This window comes from Thunnus albacares, chromosome 14, assembly GCF_914725855.1.
Source record: "Thunnus albacares chromosome 14, fThuAlb1.1, whole genome shotgun sequence".
Taxonomy (NCBI): domain Eukaryota; kingdom Metazoa; phylum Chordata; class Actinopteri; order Scombriformes; family Scombridae; genus Thunnus; species Thunnus albacares.
The window spans coordinates 15,827,540-15,855,160 of NC_058119.1; the positions used below are offsets into that span (position 1 = coordinate 15,827,540).

The window sequence follows — 27,621 nt, forward strand, 5'->3', positions numbered from 1 at the left end:
AATGTTTCTGATTGGTCCCAGTGATCCTGCCGTCAAGGCACAGCAGCTGCAACGACGAAGCGAAAGTAAACCAATAACCGGACAATAACATTTGGAGTACTAGGTGTGGAGAGAAATAGTTGTGTATTAAAAGAAATAAATAATTATTTAATGCACCCAACTCAGAAGTCTCACACAAAGAGGGGGCATGCTTGTAAGTTGTATCGTTTCGTTTTAATGGAGACAGCGCTGCTAGCTTGATCAGGCTGAATAACGTTGCTGTTATCTGCAAACATCGTAGGTAGCAAATAATGGCTAACGTTTCTATTTCCAGCCACTTAAAGCTAAGTTAGCGTTAGCTCAAGATGACTTGTTTCTTTTTTGTCCATAAAGATGTATTCGTGTTATGGTAGTAAGCTGCTAACCAAATCACTCGGGTCAAAATGTTGTGCCACCGACAGCTGAGTATCTATTGTTGTCGTGAGGGTAAAGTCAAAAGTAACCTAGCTTTATAGGTTAAGGTTAGTTAGCTAGTTCATTTTAGTGTTTGTGGGTTAGTTTTTCTTCGTGGTATGCTGAGCTTGTTTGTACAAAATGACCGTCAGACACTGAAACAGAGACTGATTGCTGATTGCACTTTGTTTTGTACACGACTCACCCCAACGAGTTGTCAAGCTTCATGACCCGAGAAAGTGGACCCAATAAAGTCCAAAAACACCTCTTTAACTTTTACTGGCTGTTCTTACCGAGGTCTGAATGTAGCTTCTGTGCGAACACAGACAGACACATTTTAGTGTTTTATTTGGCTCTAGTTGTAGGTAGCTATATCACAACTTGGTAGGCATGTATTAAAACATAAAAAATCACGCAGCTTCTCTCAACATGTGAACATTTTTCTTCTCAAGCAGCTGTTGATTCATCTTGTCTGACCTGTCAAAGATGGATGAAGCAATGGATTCTCAAAGAAGGTAAAGCAGTCAAGTGAGCATTAGGATTGAGTGTGCTCAAGTTTTTAAATAAGGAATGTGCATTTACTTGGTTAATTAGGGGTCACAAAGTGCACTTGGGCAAAAGGGCAGATGCAATGAGCTTGCAATGGATAATATTTGACTGTGAAACTTTGTTCTCTCTCTGTTCTGCTGCAGTGTGACTGCTGATATCAAGCCAGATGGTTTGAAGAAGGATGTTCCAAAAACAGACCTTACAGATGAAAAGGATGATCTCTTTTGTGGACCACAAAAGCATGACAAAGACTGTGTAATAACAGGGGACACGCAACATGACAAAGCATCTGAAAATTCAGTGGATGGTGGGTCTGCAGGTGTGCTGGATGATTCTGGTCTTGCTAGCAGCGGAAGTAATACAGCTCAAACACACTGTTCTAACGGGCAGAAATCTAAGAGGCCCAGTTCACCTGGTCCTGTAAAAACAACCTGTGTTGCTGCACACTCCCCCAATCCAAAACTCACCCTCTGTCTTAGTTACAGTCCAAGGAAGGGTGTAAGCACATCCAGTGATGTGGAGATGTTGAGTCCTGACAGCCCTGTCTGTAAAACGCTGCTTGTCAACAACTCTTCAGACAGGGATCATGATGGCAGTGCTTGTGTGGAGGACTCTGACTGTGCAAAGGCTGAGGTAAAGGAAGCTCAGCAGTTTGTCAAAGACTCTGATTCTCTAAGTTCGGCCAAAGAAAGAGTCCATCAGGTTGTCGTGGGAACTGAGGGTGCTGAGATGGCAGAATGCAGTGGCTCATCTGATATGAGCCAGGACTTAATTGGAAGCCAGTCAGGTGCAACTTTTGAAAGGTACCTTAACATTTTCACCTCTCCCTGTGCCACTTTTTTTAGGATTGATGAATCACATTTCATATTGTGTGCTAGCTCCACTATGCTCATAATATCCTCCAGTAATACTATAGTACACTGTTCTTCTTTTGTTCTGTACAGTGTGTCATTCGCATTGCATAACATGGACAGAGAATGGCTGGGGACACCCATAGATGAGCTGAACAGAATGCCCCAGTGTGCCCCCCCTCTGTCTCACCTGAAAGTAGTGCCTAACCACACTGTCACAGTCAGGGTGAGTTAGCAACTACTACTTCTGTTTGTGTTCTTTGTTTCTATGTGATTGTTGCAGTCAGAAAAACAAGCATGCAGATGTGAGTGGGCCTTGTATGGTGGAATTACACTTGGTGTTTTAACGGAGGAAAAAGTGGGAGAGAGAATGTGAAAGAGGTGGTTTAGACACTGACAGTGGGAATGAGGAAAAGGGAGACAGTGCTGGGCAATGCGAAGTCATCCTCCATGATCCCCTTAGGGCCTCTTGTCAGTAAAGCTCCTATCAGACTGTGTCCTCCTCTGCTAGTCCCACAGGAACAGTGTCAGTGCTGCTGTGGAGCCACTACTTTTTCTAAATATTACCCAAACTTGACTCTTCCCATCAACCCCATAAATTAAAAATTAAATTTGGATTTTAATTACTGCTTTTTGTCTGTCTTTATACAAAAACCTATTTGAGCTGTTCAGTCAGCCAAAGCCAGAGTTGGAACATGTTTGTAATCTGACTTTTTGTAAGACAAATAACAAGCTTGTATGCCCCTTATGTATTAAAAAGAGGCATCACGCCTATTAAGCAATCTCATTACTTGTTTTCAAAGGAAAAGGGTCCATAGTGTTAAAGCCTAAGTGGCTATCCTTGTTAATTCCACAACATCAGTGCCATACCATGTCAGCAGGGGGAAAGTATCTAATTTATTGCTGCTCTGTAAACAGCAGTTGCTTGTGAGGACATAATTTTTCCCTGCCATTTTGTTTCCCTGTTACAGACAGATCTCCTCAGAGAGGGAGAAGTCCCTGTCCCGTACCCCACCAAGTTCAAAGATGCGTGGGATGATGTGTCTGTGAAGATGCCCTGCTCTGAGAAGAATCTGTTTCCTATGGAGACTGAGGTATACTAGTTGTAGTCCTGCTCTTAAGCTGCATGACAGCATTTAATCCAAACATGCCGATATACAATAAGGTTAGTTACTGCAGGAACATTGTTGTAAAAGTAATGTGTGTTTTGTTTTGTCATGTAGGATGGAGGTGGTGTCCAAAGTCGGTGGGAGTTGATCCACACTGCCCTGCAGGGAGGGTTCAAAAGTTCTCTGGATGTGAGGGTAAGACAGCTTTGCTGGGCTGGGCTGAAGTTTCTGTCCCCAATGAAATACCAAAACCTAGGAAAACAGCTAACTGTCAACCTCTCCCTTCCCCCTATGTTAGCAAACAACAAAATTGCACATTACATCCATCATCTGGTGAGGACGGGACAGACACTTTACTCTCCTTGGTCTCAGCAATAGCAAGCCTCTGTTCTGGCACATCCTCCTCTCCATGATTACTTATATTGTGTTTCAGTAGATCTTTACACACCATTAAGTTTGTAAATGAGAGACAGCAGAGAGTGAATGGGTGACATAAAGTTAGTTTCTCAACATTACCGAAACACAGTGCTGAGCATGTCTGAGTAGGCATACGTCTTAATTTTGGCAAGAAGCTTTGATTTTCCCATCCACACTAAAATGTGAGATGTTTTCCACCCTGTCAGTATTTCTGAAAGCATTGTTTTTGGGTGTGAAAAGTGCCAGCTTAGTGTGGGTGGAAGGCCAAAACAGAGAGGACAAGATGCCTTTTCAAATTATTCAAATTTAACTAATGGTATTGGCTAGTAAAATTGGAATGTCCCCCTCAACTAGTATGTTGCTCATCTAGACAGCATGTCTTTGATATTGGAGAATTTTTGTTAATAAAATATTCAAATTGAACTGTCCCAGCAGTTTCAAAGATACAAAAATAATTCCATAAACAACCACAGGGTGGCAGAGTTTGCATAGCTTGTTTTATCAGGCATTAAAAGAAGGCTTGGGATCCGATCCTATATGTTTTTTCTGCATTAAACCTGCTGTTAATCTGCTGCCATAAAGCAGATATGTATGAATTTATATATTTCACAAATTCATAAAATTTCTATGAATAAATAACTCCTAATTTCTCTCTTCAGGATGCAATATTGAGATACAACACAGCCCATGCAAAGAAGTGGGACTTCACTGCCCTGAACCTTCTTTGCACAGAGGTAAGTTGCATAAAACATATGACTGTTACCTGTTTTTTTTTTTGTTTGTTTGTTTTTTGAGGGAGGGCTGGTAAACAAAAGATAGCAGAAAGACTGAAATGGCTTCCTTAAAGCCTATTGAACATGTTGTATTGCCAAAACATTTCTTAGCCATGTTAGGCTTGTTTAAATGGGAAACCTCAATAAGAAAAAATTTACCGCAATGAAAAATAAAGCAAAAGTTGATACCAAACTAGAGTTGTTATAGCAAGGGGAGCCTGCTTTTCTCTGTTTGCCTGTAAGCCCATCAGTGTGCGTCGTCCCCTCCCAAGTACCTTAGGGTCTCATAGGAGCAAATATGTATCATACAGTTAGGACAGATGAGCACAGAGCATGGCGGCAGCAGCTGTTGCAGGTAAACCAGGGGAACGTCTCTCTCTCTTTCTGTCTCCCTTTACTTTAACACTCGTTGTTTAGACAGGTAGGGACTGTCATTACGTGCGTATTGTCAGAGAAACTTATTCCCATGTGGGATGAATATTTACCTGTCTTTCATTGTTATGACACTACTTATTAAAACGGTTTAATGAATTTAGAATTTCCAGTTAACCCTTCAGTCTTTTTTACAGAATCTTACAGATACAGTATAAGTAGTACTGCCTGTGCACTGGCAAATAAATTGGAAACCATTTTGATAATCTACAAATCATTAAAGTAATTTTTAAGAAAAAAATTCAGCTTCTCAAATGTGAATGTTGTTTGGTTTTCTTAATTGCCTGTGATTGTTAATTGAATATTTTGGGGTTTTGGACTGTTGCTCAGCCAAAACAATTCATTTTGAGATGTCACCATGGGCTCTGGGAACTCGTGATGGACACTTTTTGCCATTTGCTGACACTCCAAACACCAAACAAATTGATCAAGAAAACAATTGGTAGATTAATTGGTAAGGAACACAATAGTTGGTTGCAGACTAACTATTATTATATTACCACCCAAAGTTGCCAAAAAAAGAAGAGTCTTTGAATGGATAGCAAATAAAATTCAGCCAGAAGCCTTTGGTTACCTACATTTAATCAAAGCACATAGTTTGTTGTCAAATTCTTTCTGGGTAAGTTCATGTCTTGTTTAGAGCTACTATGAACAAGATAATTATTCTAATGGAGCTCTTACAATTAAGTGGAAGCATTTGATACATATTGTGGCCAGTCAGATATCTAGTGTCTGTCCCTTCTCATCACTGATTACTCAGATAAATACAGACCTTTCCAAAATGGGCTTTTTTCTCCTCTCTGAATTCATTTTTTAGAGTAAAGCAGAGAGCTTGCTGATCAATAGCCGTCTCAGCCATTTTATAGCTTAACCCAATTTAATTAAAAGGACCCATTAAATCTGTAAGGATGCTAAGTAAGGCCAGCAGGAAAGTCGCCCTTCCAGTCTATTGCGTCAGCGGAACCAGCCGTCCACTCACTGGCCTGAGTGAGGTATTTCCCCCTCTCTGTCACTTCTTTGCTGCCACGGCATTTTTCAAAGAGGTGTGTTGCTCACAAAAGAAGGACAAGTGAAGGTTTGAATATCAAAAGTTAACAGAATTCAAAATTGAGCTGCGAAAGTTAGTCGATTAATTGATTAGTTGTATTATTGTATTATTGGTATTACATTAATCGCCAACTAATTTGATAATCTAAAAAATGCCCAAATTCTCTGAATCAAGCTCTCAAATGTGAATATTTTCTGGTTTCTTTAGTCTTTTCTGACCAAAAATTGAATGTGTTTGAGTTGTGGACTGATAGGCAGGACAAAGGGAGACGTTTGAGGACGTCACCTTGGGCTTTGGGAAACAATTAATCAAGAAAGTAATCAATAATGAAAATAATCGATAGTTGCAGCCCTAATTCAAAATTTATAAAATGTGCAGTCATTAGCAAAAATGAAACATTGTTTTATTTGCAATATAATCGCTGAATTTACATTTCTAAACAACACATACATGTATTGAATAATATGAACAGATGCAGAATACCTACTGGTTGCAACTATTTCCTGTCAGTTTAATTGTCAGTTGATGGATGCAGGGTGAGGGGGTATTCAGAGCATCATGCCAACACTTGAGCAGAAATGATTAACAGCTGCCATTCAACAGCAGACATGCACCATCTGAAGTGATTTATCTTTCACACATAGTCTAATGTAGTGAAGAATCACATGGACTGAATTTACAGCTATTCGCTGATGTAGGCCCACTCAACTGATGAATAACTGCCAGAATACATTGTACTGCTTCTCTCTTAATGCCTTTTTGAAATATGTACTCATATTCTGTTGTAGTTTTTGGTGAGTTTGAATCCTAACTGTTCTACTCCTGAGTCAAGAACACCTAATTAAATCTGGAACAACATTTGTGCAACACTGTGGTAATTGTCAAGAGGTACATTGCCCCTGGGCCAGTGATTGACACTCTGCTCAATGTGTAATAGCCATAGGGAGGAAAAAAAGAGTTATCCAAATTAGGGCTTGTCTGTAAATTGTCTTAGTGTTTCTCCCCTGCCAAATGAAACTGTCACTGTGTCACTTTCTGATGAATGTCTGACGGCTGAGCAGGAAACCAGTCCAGGAGTAAGTACGGCTGATGTTCCAATGGAGTTCATGAACATTCAGCAGCAAGACAACAACACACTTTTCACTCTTCTTCTCACTTCTGTGCTTTGTCGCTTGTTTCTCTTTCTCACAGTTATTTTAAAAAGTGTAGAAATGCCAGTTTGTTTCCTAAACCCTTGCTCTTATAATAAATATGAAAACAAATATATTATGTTCACTTAATGCATTGAAAAACATTTTCTTGATCCTCTAAATTAAAATGTGAAATCAAGAGTTGCGTAGGTGGAGCTGCCAGGAAATGAAAATAACTTGTTAAGAGCAGAATGGATGGCAGATCAGAGTGTAATCGATCATTAGCTTATGCAGCTGTAAATCTGGGCTGTCTTGCTGGAACTCATATACAGTATATCGATGTGAAAGGTAAAGTTTGTGTGCGTGTGTGTGTGGAGTCTAACCTGTGTGTTACCTTTGCGGCCGGCTGCTCTAGCTGTAGAAAGGCTGGGGGGGATCATCTTTCTACCCTCACCCTGCCGCATCACCAACTACCATCTATTAGTCCCACAGGAGCGCTTTATGATGTCTGCCATCTCATTACTTCTGACAGCATTTAGTCAGACCTGCTCTACAGCCATATAAATGCCCCCCGACCAAATCGCCCACCAAAGACTTCCTGTTGGAAATCAAGCCACTCTGCCAATCTCTCCACAATTGGTCATTTGCATTTGCTCCAGAAGGTCCATTTAATCAGTGCAAGCTACCCCGCTTACCTTGATAGAATAAGGCAAGTGATTGATGACAGTGACATTCGAAGCCAATACACTCATAAGTGATTGCGTTGTAAATCTGGGTCTATGATGGAATAACTGGGTGTTTATTTTAGAGGGTACTGCAGATGGATGCTGAGGTAAGCTATAGGCTGAAGTATGGATGCCTCGGCTGTGGCAGGCTCGGTGCCAGATTGATGGTAGTTTCTTCTGAAACAGGTTCTGTGTAGCGAGTAGCAGCATTTCTCTGCAGCATTTCTTCTTATTCTTTCACTGCTGAAGTAAAGCACAGGGTTGGAATTATTGATATCCGAGGAGAACCCCGTAACAACAATAAACCACTGTTATCTTTACCGACACTGATTCTTCTTGTTGGATATGAGACAACTGAGTGTTTTTCCTTAGATATTGGTTACTGTTATTGGGTTACAACCTCAGACTTACCGTCAAACCATTATTAGACCATTTCAACGTTTCATTAAGTCATTGGAGGCTCCTCATGTATTTTTGGGCTGTTCTGTCTCTTTTTCTAAACCTTACCAAACCATAAAAGAAATAAATAAATAAAACACTTAATGGAGAAAACAAAATGCTGAGCTCTGACATTTCACTGTATTTCCAGTTGAAGCAGAATTATGAAAATAGAGGCAATGTAGGGATGAACTGTCATAGTTGCAGTTTTGTCATAAATCTACCTGCTACATATAAAATAAGGTATGACTGAATAATTTAATTTTAAAGTAAACTTATAAGGAACAAACAAAAAAGCAACATTTTAAAATGTATTAATTGAATGTATGTATTAACTAACAAGGTAAAAGGTAAAAATGAATAAATCTTTCAATGGGTTGCAACTTAAATTGATCTTTTACTTAACATTTGGGTTGGAAAAACCGGCGGTATTACAAACCAATATGTCACTTCAGATCTAATCAGTCTGGCTGCCGGGTCTGAGTAACTGCCTGCCTAACTAGGCAGTCAGCTCCTCAGAGATATCCCATTTAACAATATTTCTGCCTGTTTTTTTCCCTCTCTCCAGTATCTCGAGCATTCTGAGGTTCAACAACTTTTTGAGGCCGTTTTACCAGCCATGGTCGACCTGGCACTCAGTGCTCCTAGCCTCTGCACGATGGTAAGTGCAGTTTTGTATTTTTTAATATGCACAGTGTGTTAAGGGGGTTTTGTGGATGTAGGTGTGGTAAGTCAGCAGGGAGGAGGAAAAAGGTTTAGATGGTGTATGTTGTGCAGGAGCAGCTCCTGAGCTACAACTGGTAGATAATAAATGCCCCTTTTTTGATCCATATCAGGAACTGCTTCATTAGAAAAGAGGTCTGAGAGAGGAGAAGTCTGTCTCATATCCTGTCATCCAACTGATGTGTTATGCTTGTGCACTTGAGGAAATTCCACTTACTTTTTGCATTCAGTGCTCCACTAAACCGGGGCTGGTTATGAAATTTAAATTCCAGTCTCCTCTAGTGTGATAAAATAAAGTGAGCAATGTATTTTGGGGGATATAGGGTTTGATATCACCCCAATCAAACCTCAGAGGCCCTCTTCTTTTATTCACATTAAATGGAGCTCATCCATGTCACGGATCTTTTAAATGTCATCTCTATTTGTCTTAATTTTCCTTCTCTGTCATCTATTGTAGCGATGTAAGAATTCCAAGATTGCTATTTTTCTAATTTAGTTATCTATTTCATAGTCCTCAGTTCAATTCAATAAAGTTAATTCAGCAAGAGACCACAGTTAGAATGTCATGGATGCTCGGAAGGTGGGGAATTTCTGGTACAGATTTCACCTCAGAAAAGCATAATTTGTAGCATTTTGATAAGCTTTCAGACTCTCTCCGCTTTGTATTTGCAGTATTAAGCGTCAAGGCTAATGTTTAAGTGTGTGTTATTAGAGCTGGTATTGATTTGCTAACTGGGCAGCCTTGGGAGGCTCTTTAGCTCTAATCAGTGAAGATAGATGGGCCCCGTGTGTCTGACTGAGCGAACCTGGGAGAGAGCAAGAAAACCAGGACCTTAATTACTATCACCCATTTACTTAATGGAACTCCCCATGTCTCTTCTGCTTGCTAGATTGCTAAACTAATTATCTACCCCCATTAGCCCTCAGACCTACAGTACTGCACCCACGTAACCTTGTATGTTTCTTCAGGGTCTCTGCTCATTTTCCATTCTGATCTCCAGTCCCTCAGCGTTTGTCTCTTTGCTTTGACACCACACCTTTACTCACTACTGTGTTTTTATTGTGATTCGCGTCATCTCTGATTTTCTCTCTTTTTCTCTTTCTAGCCTATCCCCCTACTGAAGTCACGGATGAACCATTCCCTGACTCTGTCTCAGGAGCAAATAGCCTGTCTTCTGGCCAACGCCTTCTTCTGCACATTCCCCCGACGCAACTCTCGCAAGTCAGAGTACTGCAATTATCCTGAGATCAACTTCTACAGGTAAAGGCACACTCTCCCTTGCAGATAGACACGAAACAATGATCAGTAAGCTCACTAGAGTAATTGAGTGGGTGGCAGTCGTTTAGTATTTTGTACACAAAATGAGATTTGCCCCTTGAGTCCTTCGCTGAGTCCCCTTACAAGCCATTACTTTTAACAGGAGATTGAGTATATCTTTGCAGACTCAGATATTGATCCTGATGTAGCCTCATTGGTGTAGCCCAGATCTCCATGCTTCAGGAAGAATAAGAGAAGTTTGCTATGCTGTCAGACAGGAGCCAGATTAGACTCATTATACTTTTTCTAGTTCTCGGTGACTGTGGAACATGTTGCCAAGTCTTTATTGGCATGATCATTATTAGGGCTAGTTTTCAATAGTGTTTTTCTTAGTAATTGGGCATTGAACACAATTAACAATATATATATATATATATTATTATTTTCACAATGAATTGAAACTATGTATTACAAGCTGGTAGAATGTGTAAAGATTGAGTGTCTCTGTTTTTAGTGATTCAACCATACAGAAGAAACTAAACTGATTTCCATAAGGGGGCACTACTGCCTTGAAAACCCCTAATAGATCAATCTGATGTTTTTACTCAGCTAATAAGTGCTGTGTTCAGGAAGTCCAGTGCAGCACTGGAGTTTAAAATGTCCTCTGCTGTTGCATGCAGTGGGTCATAAGAAGGTGAACTGATTGTATCTGGCTGTTCAACAGAGTAGCAGCATTGTTTTTTTTGTATTTATTTCTTAACAATGAGTGCAGGTTTAACAGACATTTTCAAGGTCTACTCACATTTCCCTGCTTTTGACATTCTGTTGTATGTTCAAAATTACCCTACATCTCCAAAATTCTTGAGAAACTGGCTTATGAACAACTTCTCGAACTTTTGAGAAATTTAAATCGAGATTTCACAAGCTACATAGCACTGAAACAGATCTTCTAAGGGTTACAAATGGCTTATTAATGGCTGCAGACTCTGGACACTGCTCTATACTGGTGCTGCTTGACCTTAGGGCAGCATTGGACTCCATCGATCATGCTATGCTAATTATTAGACTTAAGGATTAGGTGAGCATTTATGTAAAGGCCCTGGAGTGGTTCTCCTCCTATCTGTCAAATAGAAAAATGTTTGTCTCAGTTGATTCATTCATCTCTTCAACTGCACAGACAATATGTGGCAAAACTCAAGGATCAATTCCTGGACCAGTTCTGTTCTTTCTGTATATGCTACCGTTAGGTCATATCATTCATCATCATAACATCTCATTTCACTGTTTTGCAGACGATACAAAGTTATATCTCTCCATTAAACCCTCTGAATGTAACAAGCTGGCCACAGTCCAGAGCTACTTAGCTTATGTGAGAGACTGGATGTCACAAAACTTTTTGCAGTTAAACTCTGACAATACAGAGGTGCTTATCATCGGCCCTGAGCACCTCCATAATCAAGTTCAACCACTGCTTGGTTCCCTTATCCCAAATATTAGGGGCACTGCTAAGAACCTGGGTGTTATCTTCGACAGTGAGCTACACACAAAACATTGGTACAATCATGTTCCTGCCAATCAGCGATATTTCCAAGATCAGAGCAATGTTATCTTTTAGCAATACAGAGAAAATTATTCATGCTTTTATTTCCTCTAATGTGGACTATTGTTATGCCTTGTTTACCTCTCTCAGTGCCCAAGCTGTAGCTCAACTTCAGATTGTGCAGAACTCTGCAGCCAGACTTCTGACGAAGAGCAAACGCTGTTCTCACATCACCCTAGTTTTATCTTCTTTGCACTGATTACCAATTTCCTTTTAGAATCCATTTTAAAATCTTACTCATGACCTACAGGGTTTTACATGGCCAGGTACCAGAGCTCTTAACTTAAGGCCTCTTAGATCTGCTGGGTCAGGCCCGCTACCTGTTCCAGAGTCTAGGTTAAGGTCAAAGGGTGATCAAGCTTTTGCTGTACTGGCACCTCAGCTTTGGAGCAGTCTTCCAGTTTGTATTAGATCTGCTGATACTGTTCCTGTTTTTAAATCCTATCCTAAGACACATTTTTACAGACTTGACTTGTCACCTGACAACAAGTCTTATTTGTTTACATAATACAGCTCTGTTGTGCTGATTTTAAGTTTATTGCAATAATTTCACTTGGATGATTTATTTGTAAATTTCTTTTATATGGTATTTTAATGGTGTGCTTGTATATTGCTGTTCTTGTATTTTTCTTATAATTGTGATTGTTTTTTTATTATTATTATTATTGTTGTGAAGAGTTGGTTCAACATATTACAGGGAAAATGTAATTCCAATACTCCCACTCATTTGTTTATTCTAATGCCCCCACAGCCCTCCGTCAGCCCTTCAACCACCCTCACCAGAGCTGGAAACTTGCAGGCATTTGATTTTTGTCAAAGAGCACCTTTATGTTTTTTTTAAGAGTTGTGAGGTAATATTGCATGCTGTAACTGCCCGTGTCACCTTATAGACTTTGGGATGGGACTGTGGGCAGAGAATCTCTGTGAACACCATGTTTTTGTTGTTTTCTTTGTGTGGGAGTAAGTTTCAGAGTGTAGGAGTGTTAAATTGGTGTTCTCTGTGTCTACCTACTCAGAACCAGCAGTCTGTTGAGAGAGCCTTGGATGGCTAATTGAAACAAATTAATGTTTTGACAGACTGTGTTAAGGTATACACCTGTCTACTTACTGTATCTCTGGCCTCTCATTATCTTGAGTTTTCTGTTTTCTGGTGGGAATTTTTTGTCATCTCACCTCATGATAATAGCTAGAAAGTGGAGATGTTGTGTGCTGGTGAGGTGGAGGTTGATAATACAGTTAAAGTAAGATTTTGTTACCAGCTCTATTACTGTATTTACAGACTGTAGTCACCTCACACTGGACATAGTCCAGATTTCATCTCAACTCAATTTTCCCACATTTCTTTGAGGCACCGTTTCCCCATTAGTGTGTAATAACTTCCGGTCTTGTCGCCTGACAGACTCGGACATGTTCAGTTTGGTTTTACCTTATTATGATAGTGCTTATGCTCCTTGCAGAACATAAAGGGTATAATTTTGATATACCCTGCAATCTGCATAGGCCCTAACTGCTATGTTGGAGTCTAATTAGCCATCTGCTCTCCCTTGGGGGTCGGGTGGTATTATTTTATGAATCCCGGCGATGATCGTATTGATCATCTCTAATTTGGTTCACATTCCCTCCTTCAACTCCCTTATTTTTATCAGAACCTTAATCGTATGCTCACAATCAGTCATCTGTATGAGTGCATGATATCTGCCTCCACATCAAACGTTAGTGGCGGGCTAAGTAAAGAGGCCTCTATAATAATGTAAGCATCGATTCCAGTTGCAGGGCTGGCTGTTTCAGACCCACGCCAGAACGCGGTTGCAGGCACTCGGGCCTGCTTCACTATCAGCATTTCTGCCTGCAGTGAAATACAGGAAAGAGCAAGAGGAGGGAAAAAAAGTCTTGGTGTTTCTGAGAAGATGAGACAAGACAAGACAACCAGTGCAGTCTAAAATGGGCCGTGGATCGTTACTGGCCCTCCCTTTCCCCCTGTAATTGAGGGAGTGTCCGTCACTTTGCTTATCGGCTACAGTAGCGCTCTGTCTTGGACAGGCAGAGCAGCAAGCAATTTGCTGATTGCTGTTTTGGCAGAACTGTCAAGGATTGTCCTGCGTTAAGTGATGGATAGATTTGAGGGGGAGGAAAGAAGGCAGAGACTTATCTCTTTAGCTTGTGTTTTCCTCTGCTTGAGAAGAAAATGGCATATGAAAACCTGTTTTAACAATTTGGTCAACAATGAAAGCTCATTATTAAGAAATAAATCCTCTTTTTTTTTGTTTGTGAACTGAGTGACCATGTGTGACCTAGCTCATTTGGATGAAAATAGCTCAATTGGTAATGATAAAACTGTCAGAAACCTTGTTTCCTGGTGCACCTTATATAGTAGATAAGGTTACAGTGGAGAAGGCAATAAGTTAAAATAATTATTACTGCATTATATTTTGTTACTATATCTTTCGTATGAGTTGCTCTTGTCTCAACAAGGTACGACTAGTGGCTATACTGGAAATCTCAGCCAGATCCAGCAGTGTTTCACTTACACTTACACTCTCTCATAGGTGGGTTGTCCTCCAGGTTACATTATACCAAACTGACACTGACTAAGGGACTTGGCGGTGTTCACAGAGCATGAGTAAGGAATTAAAATGGGGGAAAAACACATCTGATATGCAGGAATGGTCTTGAATACATTCTCACTGAAGGGCTTTTAGTGCATTACATTGTTAATTTCATTTGTCCCCTATGTTTTATTTCTTCACTCCTCTGGGTAGAAAGTGGTAGGAGGGAAAGATGAATGGAGAACTGTGATTAGTCATCAGCTTAGGTCGCTTTTAATGGAAGGAGAGCACCAGTATGGGGTGATTTAAGCTGTCCACCCAATGCTCTCTCTCCCTCCTCCCTCCACCCTAGTTTTTATGGTAACTGAAGAACTGAAACAGAGCCTCAGGCAGTGCCATTGTATGAAGGATGGAGGTAGATGGGAGAGACATCGTGCCAGTTTGAAAGATTGACCTCACTCATGACATGCCATAGCATGCTTGTGCAACGAGCTACAGATAATGACCTTGAGTGAAACATTAAAGCCTCTTGTCTGCTAAAGTATAACAGATCATTTTATTTAATATATAAAAAATAAATTTTAAGACTAAAGTTAGCATTTTCTTGGCTCGGAGAGTTTCAGATGTACTATTTTAGAAAGTCGGTACCCTACAAAACTCTTTTTTGCTTTCTTTTTCAGGTTGTTTGAAGGCTCTTCACCAAGAAAAATTGAGAAACTGAAAACTCTGTTCTGTTACTTCAGGAAAGTTACACAGACCAGTAAGCATTAAAAAAATCTGTTGCAAATGTTGAAACTATTGCTTCTCTCCATGTTTTTCAGTATATGAACATTTTTGAATATGTTTTTTTTTCTTTTTTTCAAGGGCCCAAGGGTCTTGTGACATTCACAAGACAAGTACTGAGCAATCCTCCAAACTGGGAAAGGTATTACTCTCTGTTTTAATTTAATAATTTGCTGATTTGCATCTGTTAACTTGAATTTAAATGAAATAAAATTAGGATTTGTGTCATAATCCATACACAATGATCCATATTAAAGGAGATTTTTTTTCCAAATTAGTCAAATATTAATTTTACTACATTTTGTTTCAGTAAATAGTCTTTTTATATGCAGTGACACTCCAAAGGTAGTTAAAATGTATCAAAAATTATTTTAGTGCCCCTACAACTTGATTAAACAACTTTGAATTGAGTTGGATTTACCTGAGTAGACTAAAGAGCATTCAGACAACATCAACACAACATCAGATTCTTCTTCAGAGAGATCTTGCTAGAAGAACAAAATGATGGCAGCATTGTGCTGTGGGAAGGATTGTGAAACTGAACGGTGTTAAACTACAGATACATTCTTGTGGAAAGACGTGAGGTTGAGGCAGCATTTTATGTTCTATCAAGACAGCGACCAAAAACTTACAACCAAATCAACATTTCAGTGGCCCAGGCAAAGCTCAGACTTGAATCACAATGAAACTCTTTGGAATGATGAACGCTTCACAGATGGTTCACACATACTCCCCATCCAACTTCGCAAAGTCTCAATAAATCTGCCTTATAGAATATGGGGGAAAATTTAGATATGTGGAACATATCCAAGGAAGTTGAAGAAGTTGAAGCTGTTGCTCCAAAAAAGGTCCCAACAACATAATGACTAGAAAAGTTTAAGGAGATCTGTATAATCTTATTTTATTCAAATAACTCTAGAAGCATTGTTTCCTGACATTTCTGTTCCTTCATGTGTACTACCCCAACAAATACTAATTAACCTCATGTATAAGAAAGCACTATTTCTATTAAACGTCTGTTTTTTTTCAGTACATGCACATTTTGCTGAAGCTTGTTGTGGCTTTACCCCTTTACCAATTAAATACACATATTTTGGTAATTACTTTTTGGTGAAGGGGTATAACTGGAAATTTTGCGATCTTTTTTTTTTGTCAAGCTCCCAGACTCAGCTGACACGCCTACACATCACTTGTGAAGGGACGATTGAGGATGATGGATATGGGATGCTGCAGGTAAGAATTTCTTTACAGTTTTGCCAAGTAAACTACTTATTAACCTGGCGGCATCATAAAAGTCAGACCCTCTCAATCATAGTAAAAACTTTCTGCCTTTTTGTAAAAGTGGCACAACAAGCTCAGTGTCAAGATTGCTGGTTTTTAGTGTCAGATTTGATGTAGCATGCCTGTTTGGCAACCGTTCCCATAGTCAAACCTAACAAACATGAACCAAAACATGCCTTCCGTCCAGCTTTTAAAAGTCAAACAGACTCTACTGCTCGTCTGAGTCCAACGCCCTCAGCTCAAAACCGGGTGTTTTTGTGCATATCTGTGTACGTTATTGACTCTCTATTTCTCTGCATTGATTCACCCCTCTCCTCGTGCCCCTCAGTGTTCCAGGGCGGTGGGTGCATTTTTTTTAACTCTGCCTGACAGCTGATGTATACACATGAGTAGCTCAGAGAGGCAAGGGTAGGAGGAGAGGACCCTGGGGTGGGAGATGAGGGAGAAGGAGGTGCATGGAGAGAAAGATGACAAGGGTGAGCCAACTCACTGGGGTGACCCAACGTGCCAAGAGTCCTGCAGGCGGATTGATGGTTACCTCAGCAGGCCTGGCATCGGCTGTGTGTTGAGTTTCGATAGGGCAGAGTGGGCTGTCATTCTGTCAGGAGGTGAGATTGAAGGGTGAGGGGGTGAGGTTAGGGGTGAACGAGTGAATGAGGTGAGGAAAACATACACACATGCACATTCAAACACACTCGCTGTCACAGATTGACGCGGATGTGGGCCAGTGAGCAGAACCCTCACCCCTGACAGACTGTTTAAAGAGTGACATTGTGATTGAATGGGCTGTCCTCTTATCCATGCCACAAAAACAAGGAGTGAAGCCCCAGTATCACATCAAAACATTTCCTACATTTAAACAGGAGTCCCAAAAATAACCACAAACAGCTACAGTTCTCCAATGATCTCATCAGTAATTTTGGTTTTATATCTTAGTCTGTTTATTAATGTTAGTTTAGTAGTAACCCCTCGTAAGGAATGCCAACGCATTGACATCCAATATTTAAAATACTGGAAGTCTGCACCTATTAGAGCAGATTTAGCATCACTGCTCTCTTCACTATTATTAGTACATTTTATTGGTATTTGAATTGTCTCTTTAGTGTTTATGGATTTAATGTGTGTTGCTATGATTTCCTGATTTGATTATTTCCAAGCAGGAAGCAGTGCTATGATGCTTAGACATTTATCTGTATTAAATGACCACAGTGAGTCAGAGATAATAAGGAAACACTAATAGAGTCATTTGTCCAAATAATGGAAGTGTAGTCAAACCTCACAGTTCACCTCAACTGCATTGAATGGATAGGATAGAGGGCAATATATTAACATTGGTGATTCAGAATTTGTTTTGTCATGAATGTATTGTCTGTCTCATTGTGACTTGCACACCATGCGTAAAGAAGAGGAGAATGTAAAACAGAAGTAATAACTCTCGAGAACTGATGGATTGTGCCATTCATTTATTTATTTTACTAGGTGGACTTTGCAAACAGGTTCGTAGGCGGCGGGGTCACAGGACATGGACTGGTCCAGGAAGAGATCAGGTTCCTCATCAACCCTGAACTCATTGTCTCCCGCCTCTTCACTGAAGCATTGGAATATAACGAATGCCTCATCGTCACAGGTAGGTTGTCACACACACGTGCTGGACTTTCAGCCTTTCTTAGCAATGAGTCAAGCAGTGTTTTCTGTGGGCACATGGGCAGAATTTCCATGTAAAGCTGATGAGTATAGATCATGTGGTTTGGTGACCACAGGATTGCCTCTGCGCACACAGCTGTTTGCAACTTAGTATGAAACAGATGGGATGAGAGTTTAGCACCTTCAGGTCTGATGCTGTGCGAGCTGGACAGACAGATTGATGCAGTGTCGGCAGTGGTACAGACTTTGTACCCGACTGGAGTGGTGAAGAGGGAGGAGAGCCTAAAGGCCAATCCATTGATGTTCCAACTCTCACCTATCAGGGCAGTGTTAAAAAGAATGACATTGCACGCACAAGTGGCTAAAATTACCCACCTTCGTAGAGTGTGCTGGCTCACCCTTGGGGACCAAGAGGAGACCACAGAGCAGATCCAGATTTCACTGATATCTTACTTGACCCAAGAGTGCTAAGGTATCCCCCAGCAGGAGAGGACATGGTTAGGGGACAGATGTCTGGGCTACCTCGCTTTTCACTCTACCAATGCATCTGGGATTTAGATCAGCATCAGAAAATGGATGAATAGATGATTATTTATGATTTTCTGTTTCTGTTTTTGGCTCTGAAGTTCTCATAACATGCTCACAGAAAAAATGGCACTCTCAAAGACATCTTTGTGGTGTCTCCCACACACTTTAACACATACACACACACAAAGGGAAAAACTAGATAATAGGACAGGTAATGTTTCTACCCAGTTAAGACTTTCTGTGACAGTGCTTATTGGCCCACAGGGTGCAGGAAGTGGAGCCATTGTAGAGCAGACACACAGTGAAGCATTGCTGCCATGGTATATATTTTTTTAATGCTGTTATGTACCAATTAGCATCTTGTGGATCAATAGTTACAGAAAACTAATGTGTTGTGGTCATATAAGCCCAGAGAGGGTTTCTAGTTCTAGTAGTGCTGTATGTGAATAAGGGTTAGTCCCTTTACACACACTAGTATACAGTATATACAGTTGTGCTCATAAGTTTACATACCCTGGCAGAATCTGCAAGATGTGACCCATTCCTGGTGTCTATAGCTGTGACGATAAAACTCAATTTTGGTCTCATCACTCCAAATAACTTTGTTCCAGAAGTTTTGAGGCTTGTCTAGGTGCTGTTTGGTATATTGTAAGCGGGCTGTTTTGTGGCATTGGCATAGTAACGGCTTTTTTCTGGCAACTTGACCGCGCAGCCCATTTTTGTTCAAGTACCTCCTTATTGTGCATCTTGAAACAGCCAAATGCAACTTTCAGCTGAAGTTGCATGTGGGTTTTTCTTTGCAATCTGAACAATTTTCCTGGCACTTGTGGCTGAAATCTTTGTTGTTCTACCTGACCGTGGCTTGGTATCAACAGAACCCTTAGTTTTCCACTTCTTTATCAGAGCTTGAACACTACTGATTGACATTTTCAAATCTTGGGATATCTTTTTTATATCCTTTTCCTGATTTATAAAGTTCAACTCCCTTTTCTCTCAGGTCCTTGACAGTTCCTTTGCTTTCCCCATGGCTCAGTATCCAGTACAGTCAGAGCAGCCCTGGATGAAATGTGCAGGGTCTCTCAAGAGCTAAGAAACTCATTGACTATTTATACACCGACACTAATTACAATCAAACAAGTCACAGGTGTGGAAACTTACCCTTCATAGCCATATGAGCTTGTGTGCGTCAACTTGTGTGTTTATTATCAGGCCAAACATTCAAGGGTATGTAAACTTTTGATCAGGGCCATTTTGGTGATTTCAGTTATCATTATGATTCAAAAAGGGCAAACACAATTATGTGAAAATAAATGGCTTCACCTGACCACTATCCCTGAATAAAACAAATGTTTTTAGCATGATCAGTCATATTTTCCAAAAAATGGCCAATATTTCACAAATCCTACCAGGGTATGTAAACTTATGAGCACAACTGTAATTACAAGCAGGAAGCAAATATTAGTACAGTCTAAATGGAGTCAATAGCCCTGGATATATAGTGCATGATATTGCTTGATATTTTCCTTTATAGAAACCTCACACATCTGTACATCACACGTGCCTCTGCTCAAGTAGAACTAGAGTCTCCACAGGCTGTATCTGTTGTCCTCAGTACACAGGGCTAAACACACAGGGCTCATTGAGCCCCCCCACCCCCCCATCCCTCCATCGGGTCCGAAGGTAAATCCATCGCATTGATTCACTTGGGACTGCCCAGTTATCCTTCATTTCTCTCTAGCAGAATTGCTCTATTTTTCAACCTCCAACTCACTCTGCTTCGGTCAACCTGTCTAAATGTTCTGCCCTCTCACTCGCCTCCCTCCTCCTCCTCCTCCTCCTCCTCCTCTGACCAGCTTACCTTTTTTCTTTCCTCTCAGCTGTACCTTGCCCACCAGTTGTCACAGAAAGGGACAAACACAGATTAAGATCATGGAGGCACATACTAAATACCGGTAGCCTTTGTACATTTTTACAGCCAAAAAAATGGGAACATACACGTAGGGGTGGACATAATTTAAAGTCTTGATGAATTGATCACTTGATTTATGCATCATATTTTATTTTATTGCCATTTCATCTCGTTAGCATAGCAAAGCTAATATTTAACATTCACTTGTCCTGTCTTGGAGCTTGTATTTCACTGGGACATAAAGTGAGCCTTCTGTTTTGCCTTTGATGATACAAGAGGCATCATTATCCTGTTTGATAAACCCATCCTCTTGACATGAGGGCATGTATGCTAACTTGGCTGTGTGTACGTGAGACGTTAGCGTTCCCAGATATCTGTACTTGATTGATTCTCTTGCTGCAGTCCTCTTTGAACATGTGGCCAATAGAAGAGAGAAAGTGCACATGGACAAACAAAATATGAAGAGTTTGCATAGTCTGATGGACACTCCCAGCCCTGTCTGTCTACTGCTGCACATTTCTTGGTGTTTATAGGCTTGTTATGAACAGCAGAGTAACCAAAGGAAGAGCCAGTGTGGTGTTAGAGCCCCTGACTCCAGTAATGTCACCAAACAATCTCACATAGCCACTTCTGTTCGGTAACTGTAAGAATCGACTTCCTCTCAGCAAGCCACGCAATGGCGCCGTGTTGTCTTTTCGTCTCTTCCAAGTCACCTTCAGTGTCCCCCTCCCTGTCTCCCATCATTCTGCCTCCCTCCCTATGTCCCTCCTCCTCCTCTCCACTTAACTTTATTACATTTGGACAGAAAGGAATTTATAACCCAACTAAGGTCATTGCTCCACTAATGGAATGAGCCAGTTACGGCATAGATTCATTAAAACCTTGCACAATATTCCTTGCACGCATCCAGTGTTTCCTCTTTAAGTCTGTTTCTAGACTCTTTATCTCTTCCTGTCTCTGTTTTTCTCTTCTGTTTAGTTAATCACATTTCTTTGTCTTGAGAGGTGTCCCGACATGCGTTTTCCAAGACATTAGGAACTGAAACGTCTCGCCAGTTTTTTGTCCATTGGCGTTCTCGGATTGGAAGGTAGAAGGCCACGATGTAATCTAGTGATGGAGGCCTGTATGCCAGGATGCTGTCATGGGCGGTTGCCAGGATAAATAGGATCAAGGTGAAGGAGGAAGGAAGAAGAGGACAGATCTGCTGATGGAGAAAGTGATATGAGCAGCCTGTTCTTTGACGTTAGGAGTCGCTCATGTTGTAGAAATTACTTCATTTGACTGGCTGGACTTGTGACCTCGTCATTATGATTAAAAATAAAACTCAGCTAAGGCTTTACTCTATACAGAAACATAAGTCTCATTTACGCAATTGCACTGTCAATGCTGTTTTATGTCCTGGCTCCAGTACAGGCTATTTACTTGAGTCCTACTTTGTCATAAAAAGGCACAAAAAAGAAATCACCGTTCACACTTGGACTTCAAGTTTGTTTTTACAGTTGAAGTGCAGGTTGACGATACATGCTTGAAATTAAATCAAGTCAATTAAAAGAAAATAAGAAGTTGTGTTTTACTTCTGGTTTTCAAGTGTGAAATTCAACATTGCTCTTGACATGTTTTCAGCTATTCTTGTTATCGTGGACTATGGACTACAAAACTCTCTCACTCTTCTAGTAGCACATTTAACTCCTACAGTGTGTTAATCATTTGTTTAATTCCTGCTGTTCATTGAAGGATGTTGTAACTACCTCATACCTAATACATAATGCATGGAGCCTTTAAAAGGTAACATTTTCATAACAGATGTGTGTTTACCCCATCAGTGAATGCAGGATACGGTGACGTTTCATGTTTTGCAAACCAGTGTTGGCTTCTTCCGTTCTAACCATTTCTTCCTGTTATGGCTGAAAGCTTTTCATTTCAGACCCCAAAGCAGATTACTTATTAAATCAGTGGCCTTTACTCATGACAATCCAATACAAGCTGATACTGTGTACTCACATGGGGAGCATAGAAGGCACTAAATTTGATTTAAGAAATAAGGCGCTGAAACGGATTTAGGCCCACTGTGTGCTCTGACTGCTGAATACTTAATAATGTCTTTTTTTTCCTTTGGCTTTGTCTGTCTTGTTCTGCAGGTACTGAACAGTACAGTAAGTATTCTGGCTATGCTGAGAGTTACAAATGGAAGGATCACCACAATGATGAGACTCCCAGGTATTTTTCTTTCATAGTGCTATGTCATATTTTTTGATTTTTGCTCTGATAATTTAAAGCCAAAATCTTAAATCCACTAAGAAAAAATTGGAGGAGAGATGGGTTTTAAGTCATTGTCAATCTCATCCCTCTCATTTCTTTTCTTTCATTTCCAGGGACGACTGGCAGAGACGATGTACAGAGATCGTGGCTATTGATGCTCTTAAATACAGGCACTTCTTAGAACAGTTTCTCCCTGAGAAGATGAGCAGAGAGCTCAACAAGGTGAGGGAGATGTCCCAGTCTGTGTTTGAAACAGTGATCGAGAGAATACAGTAAATACACGCTTATACAAGAAACCGATAAGATACAGCTCCCATTCTTGATACCTTCCTAAAGATGTTATTGCCAGTTGATGATAGTTAATGCTGGATATGACAGATATTGTTAATTTTATATTGTTGTTTTTGACTAAAAGCTCATGGTGGTGAACTTTGACATATTGCCAGATAGCACCTGCAAAGATGTTAATTAAAGGCTCAGTGATCTGTAAGACCATTGAATTTAGCTCAAGGCTACCAACAGCTTTTCTGACCGTGCTACACAACAGCTATTTATATTTGTATTACTGTCATTAATGCTGTATATTATACACTTGTGTGCTTTGTTTCATTTAAAACAGGTCTTTTTTAAATTTGCTAATAGTTCAACCTTGTGCTTAAACTTACTTACTTGTGCTCTTTGATGTCCAACCATATTGTTCTCATTACAGCACAGTCTTAATTTCATTTTAAATTCCAAGTCATCATGGAAAAAGATTGATAAAGCTTTTCTTGTGTCTTTTTCTTCCCCACCTTCACTTCCGCCTATCCTCCACATTTATCCCAGGCGTACTGTGGGTTCTTCCGAAATAATGCTAACAGCAAGCACCTCTCTGCAGTAGCCACAGGCAACTGGGGATGTGGAGCTTTCGGTGGAGACACACGACTCAAAGGTATCATTTGCTGAATGACAAACATGCTTCCAAAAAAAGGAAGGAAGGAAAAGACTGCGTGCATAGACAGATATGAATGAATTCTCAAGCAGGAAGTAAACAGCAGTAGCTCAGGCAGGATTCACCCGTTCATCTGCACTTCCTGCCTCCCCCTCCTTCACTTAAGCCCCTGCTGAAGGACATTCAGCTTTCCTGCTTATCTACTGTACGGCACAGTCACAGACTCCGGTCTCTCTCAAACCTCCTTCTGGTCAATTAGTAGCTCTCCCAGGGTGTCACTCATCCGTTGCTTCCCTCCATTTATTGATCAGCTGACACACATTTATGTTTTCCATTAAAAGGGCGATTGATTACAGGGAAGGGACACCATAAATCCCGGCTGATGCAGGTCTCTGTGGGCTTACACAACATCACTCTTCATAAGCAGGGGCCTCCTTACTGTCCCCTCGAGTGCTACACACTGCAAATTTTAGCCTGTTGTGGACGCATTTTCATAAACTTAAAGTTATTTTATATTAATACTACAAGTTACTGCTGTGTTAAGTGTGGATTCATTGAGGCTATGCTAAAAACACACATCTTCCATAAATGTCCTGTATTATGAATGCAAATGAATGTTTTGAGATTGGAGTAACATTTTTATGTTCGCGTACAGTTTCATTTAGAATTGAAGGTGTTAATTTCCCTCTGCAGCTCGCTATAAATAGATATACCGGACTTGTCAAAGTCCCCGAGGATGATATTAGCTTCCGGGGACCCCCGCCCATTAGCCCTGGAATTAGCATAGCGGGTATTTTTAGAAGGCAATAACTGTATTTTACATTATAGTCCCCGGAGCTGACATGAGATGTGGTAGTTACATAAGACCGAGCTGTTTTGTTTGTTGTAAAGATTACAGACCTTTTGCAAATGATGGTTTGTTGTGTGTGTTCATTAATCTGGAATCAATATCCATTCTGTTAAATATTTAAAAGTCTTAAGACCTAATTTGCTCGGGCTAAAAGATTGAGCGCTGTTGATGAGGCAACGCTACCAGTGGTGGATTATTTACTGCTCTGATACAAAAATGCCCCCGTCACTCGTGTTCTTTTCTGCCAGAGGCCGTACCTTATCTGGCTTATTGACCAATTACTTAGTTTCCTCCGCTTATTTTCAGTGGTCGATTACATGTTCGTGATTTCATTCTGAAATTGAGGGATCCTAACAATGCTTATATGATGTATTATTGTTGCCTGAATTTTCTTCTTAGCTTTCTTCTTCCCTCTTTATCAGCGCTGATTCAGTTGATGGCCGCCGCAGAGGCTGGGAGAGACGTGGCGTACTTCACATTTGGAGATGCTCAGCTTATGAGAGATGTTCATGAAATGCACACTTTCCTCACGGAGAGACAAGTCACCGTGGGTAAGACTCACACACAAAAACAAACCTTTTTAGTTTTTCTTTATTTTTTATTTTTTTTATTTTTGGGTGTCCAAGCTGCATTTATCATTTTGTTAAAGTCAACCCTGCCTATGTTGAGCTCTTACAGTAGATTACCTAATGAACAGGATTGAGATTGTTGGGCTCTTGAGGCTCGTACAGCAGGTGGAGGTTGTCCTTGTTGGCGTCATTACGGGGACAGTACGCATAAATAACAGAACGCAGTCCATCTGTATGTTAAGTTATTCCACCTTATGGAGCATCTCTGTTCCTCAGCCCATCCATTCAGCCTCAGCCGCAGAGTGGATTACTGCCTGAACTGACCCCAGCGTCTCCCCTCCCCCTCTTTTCATTTTTCTTCCGCTGACATTTATTGAAGCCTTTCAGAGAAATTCCCCTCCAGCCATCCATTTCCTAAAGTGGAGCTACAGAGAAAAAGCTCACGGCTTGTGTGCGCGTGTATGTGCGCTTGATTTATAAATGAGCCTGAGCAGGCTTTCATTTTTCTTCCTTTTTTTTTTTTCCATTGCAATTTCGTTCTCTCTTGCTTGTTCTTTGACTCTCAACCTGTTTGTCCTTTTTGTCTGTTTCTCTCAAATCCTGTTTTATCTCCCTCCATATTTCTTCCCCGTCTTGACCCATGCACCATCCCCTCCCGCTGTCTCTCTTCCTCTCTCTATCTTCCGCTCTCTTCTCCACCTTTCTTTCCCATCACAGGGAGATTGTACAGCCTTTTGAACCAGTACTCCAGTTTGGTTTGCAGGAACTGCCGCACGACTCGACCTGACGTCACTCTCTACAGTTTCATCTACGAGAACATCTCTTCCACCGCGACCGCCGTTGCCTCGGACTCCACCAGGGATTCTGGGATGTCCCCTGTAACATTAGACTCTCATTAACAAGGGGAGAGCTGCAACCTAACCTCCCTCCCCTTCTCTGTCTCTCTGTGTTAAAGAGACTCCAGGTTCAGAAACCTCATTCTTGTGCTTACAATCACTTTTTCTCTTACACACACTCCCTTTAAGTTTGTGATCCCAACACACAAACTACCAAAACACAGTTTTGCCTTTCTTGCTGGTGGTATTATAGGAGCCTCGTAGTATGTCACCAAATGTGGTGAAATGTTTCAGACTTATAGCAATAGTAAAATACTGGTTGCTGTTAGGCCTTTCTTTAGTCTAAATGTGATGTGGAATTTTTTGTTCTTAAATATTTACGTTTGATGAAACCCAAATACGGCCAAATATTCCTCATATGCATGATTGTGGACACTTTTCACTCTTAATAATCCAGGACATGATAATCCTTCCTAGTTATCTTGTCTTATATTGTGTTTGCTACTTTTTTTTTTGGATGAGTTGTCTTCTCTATTTACCATATACCCAGGCAGTGATGAGGCTCCTGAATGCAGAGAGACGATGAGATGCCATACTGTAGTCTATGCATGGGTAACATTTATTTATCAAATATTCTACAAATATATGCTGCTCTTTTATATCCTTTAGGATGTCTAAGTTACACACATATTGTCCTTAATGCTTATTTTAATATGAGTCAAAACAATTAATAAAATGGTCAGAATCATCATTCATCTTCAAATAAATTCAGTGTTAAGCACAGTATTCCAACTGTATGTACAAATAAAGGGGGAGCAGATATAGAAAGAATTGCACGCAAAATATTATTTTGTTAATGTTTTTACACAACATTTACTTTGGGGATGCGGTTTTGTTTTTTATTATTTACTGTATTTTTGATTGATGGTATGGGTATTATTTAATGATGGTTTCATAAATAGATTAAAGGCTGTAAATGTATTGCATAGTAATGTACTTTAGGTTTTTAGGTTGTACTCTTTTTATTATAATTTCTTAATTAAAATATATCCTGTTAAAATTGTATTTCTCTGTTCAAGTCAATGAGATGTGCTTTATTGCTAAATGGTCAAAATAATGTCAAGAGACCGTTCTGCAGTAATCTCAACATGTGTTTTCTTCACATCAGGGTAATTGAATTATTCATAGATCATCTAGAAATAACTGATTTTATTGCAGGCTCCTCTAACTGCGCTTTGGCACCACAGATTTGTGATTTAATTTCATGAAATCATACATTATTTAATAATTTGAAATGTGATTTTTGTGACAGCACCTGTACCTCGGGCCCTCGGACAAATTTAATTCTGCCTCCAAACATGCTTTATTAGATGAATTAGAGTTCCTAAATAACCTCATGACGTGGACTTCCATAAATGGTGTGTAGGCTTGGCTAGGGTAAGTGGATTATCTGCTTCTCCCGCTCTTTGCACTGAGCCCAGCATCGCCCAAATGAGCTGTGGACTCATGTACAAAGTCAATTTGGTTTAGCAGACCTACAGTACAGTAACTGTTAATGGCTGCAGTGAGCCTGGGTCACTTGGGCATGAACTTTATTTAGGTTACTGGTGCTTCCTTAAGCAAATCTGAGATTTATTTGGACACTGAACATGCCAGGCAATTCCTACAAATGAATAACCATAATCAACAACAATGATGATTGAATGTTTTTCACATTTCAGCAACAATTCATGTCACCAGAAATAGAGGTGGTTATGAAATAGTCACTGGTTTAATCCCCACAGACAAGAACTGTTTTTAACACTGAACAGCTGGTTCAGTTTTGTCCCGTACAGTGATGTAATTATTCTAAACAGGATGTAATTTAACAGTAAGCTCGTAATGTTACCCTGGCGGCACAGGTCTTTTCATCGATGAACACTATTAATAAAACGCCAGAAAGCAACTGGTCTTCACTCCATCTTTGTCAGGCAGCAGAGTCACAACAACAAAATGGCATT

At 40.3% G+C, this 27,621-nt stretch overlaps 1 protein-coding gene across 4 annotated transcripts; it reads left to right on the forward strand.

Moving 5' to 3' along the window:
- On the forward strand, nucleotides 1-26,686 carry parga (poly (ADP-ribose) glycohydrolase a). 4 transcript variants are annotated; one of them, XM_044372972.1, is made up of 18 exons: nucleotides 1-193; nucleotides 888-947; nucleotides 1,125-1,784; nucleotides 1,926-2,058; nucleotides 2,804-2,926; nucleotides 3,056-3,136; nucleotides 4,018-4,092; nucleotides 8,473-8,565; nucleotides 9,734-9,888; nucleotides 14,712-14,791; nucleotides 14,896-14,956; nucleotides 15,972-16,047; nucleotides 17,575-17,722; nucleotides 22,315-22,393; nucleotides 22,549-22,657; nucleotides 23,261-23,366; nucleotides 24,639-24,767; nucleotides 25,503-26,686. In XM_044372972.1, the coding sequence occupies exons 2-18, from the start codon at nucleotides 919-921 to the stop codon at nucleotides 25,682-25,684; spliced, it is 2,319 nt and encodes a 772-aa protein (XP_044228907.1). In that variant the 5' UTR covers nucleotides 1-193; nucleotides 888-918; the 3' UTR covers nucleotides 25,685-26,686. The 4 variants fall into 4 exon arrangements, with proteins under 4 accessions (XP_044228907.1, XP_044228908.1, XP_044228909.1 ...); XM_044372973.1 differs by having other exon boundaries at nucleotides 7-103; XM_044372974.1 differs by having other exon boundaries at nucleotides 28-193; nucleotides 885-947.
- The last annotated feature ends 935 nt before the right edge of the window (nucleotides 26,687-27,621 follow it).

Excerpts from the sequence above, each read along its gene's own strand:
- parga (XM_044372972.1), top strand. The coding sequence starts at position 919 with ATGGATGAAGCAATGGATTCTCAAAGAAG. Across the intron at positions 1,785-1,925 it reads TCAGGTGCAACTTTTGAAAG|TGTGTCATTCGCATTGCATA; the intron begins GTACCTTAACAT and ends TGTTCTGTACAG. Across the intron at positions 2,059-2,803 it reads ACCACACTGTCACAGTCAGG|ACAGATCTCCTCAGAGAGGG; the intron begins GTGAGTTAGCAA and ends TCCCTGTTACAG.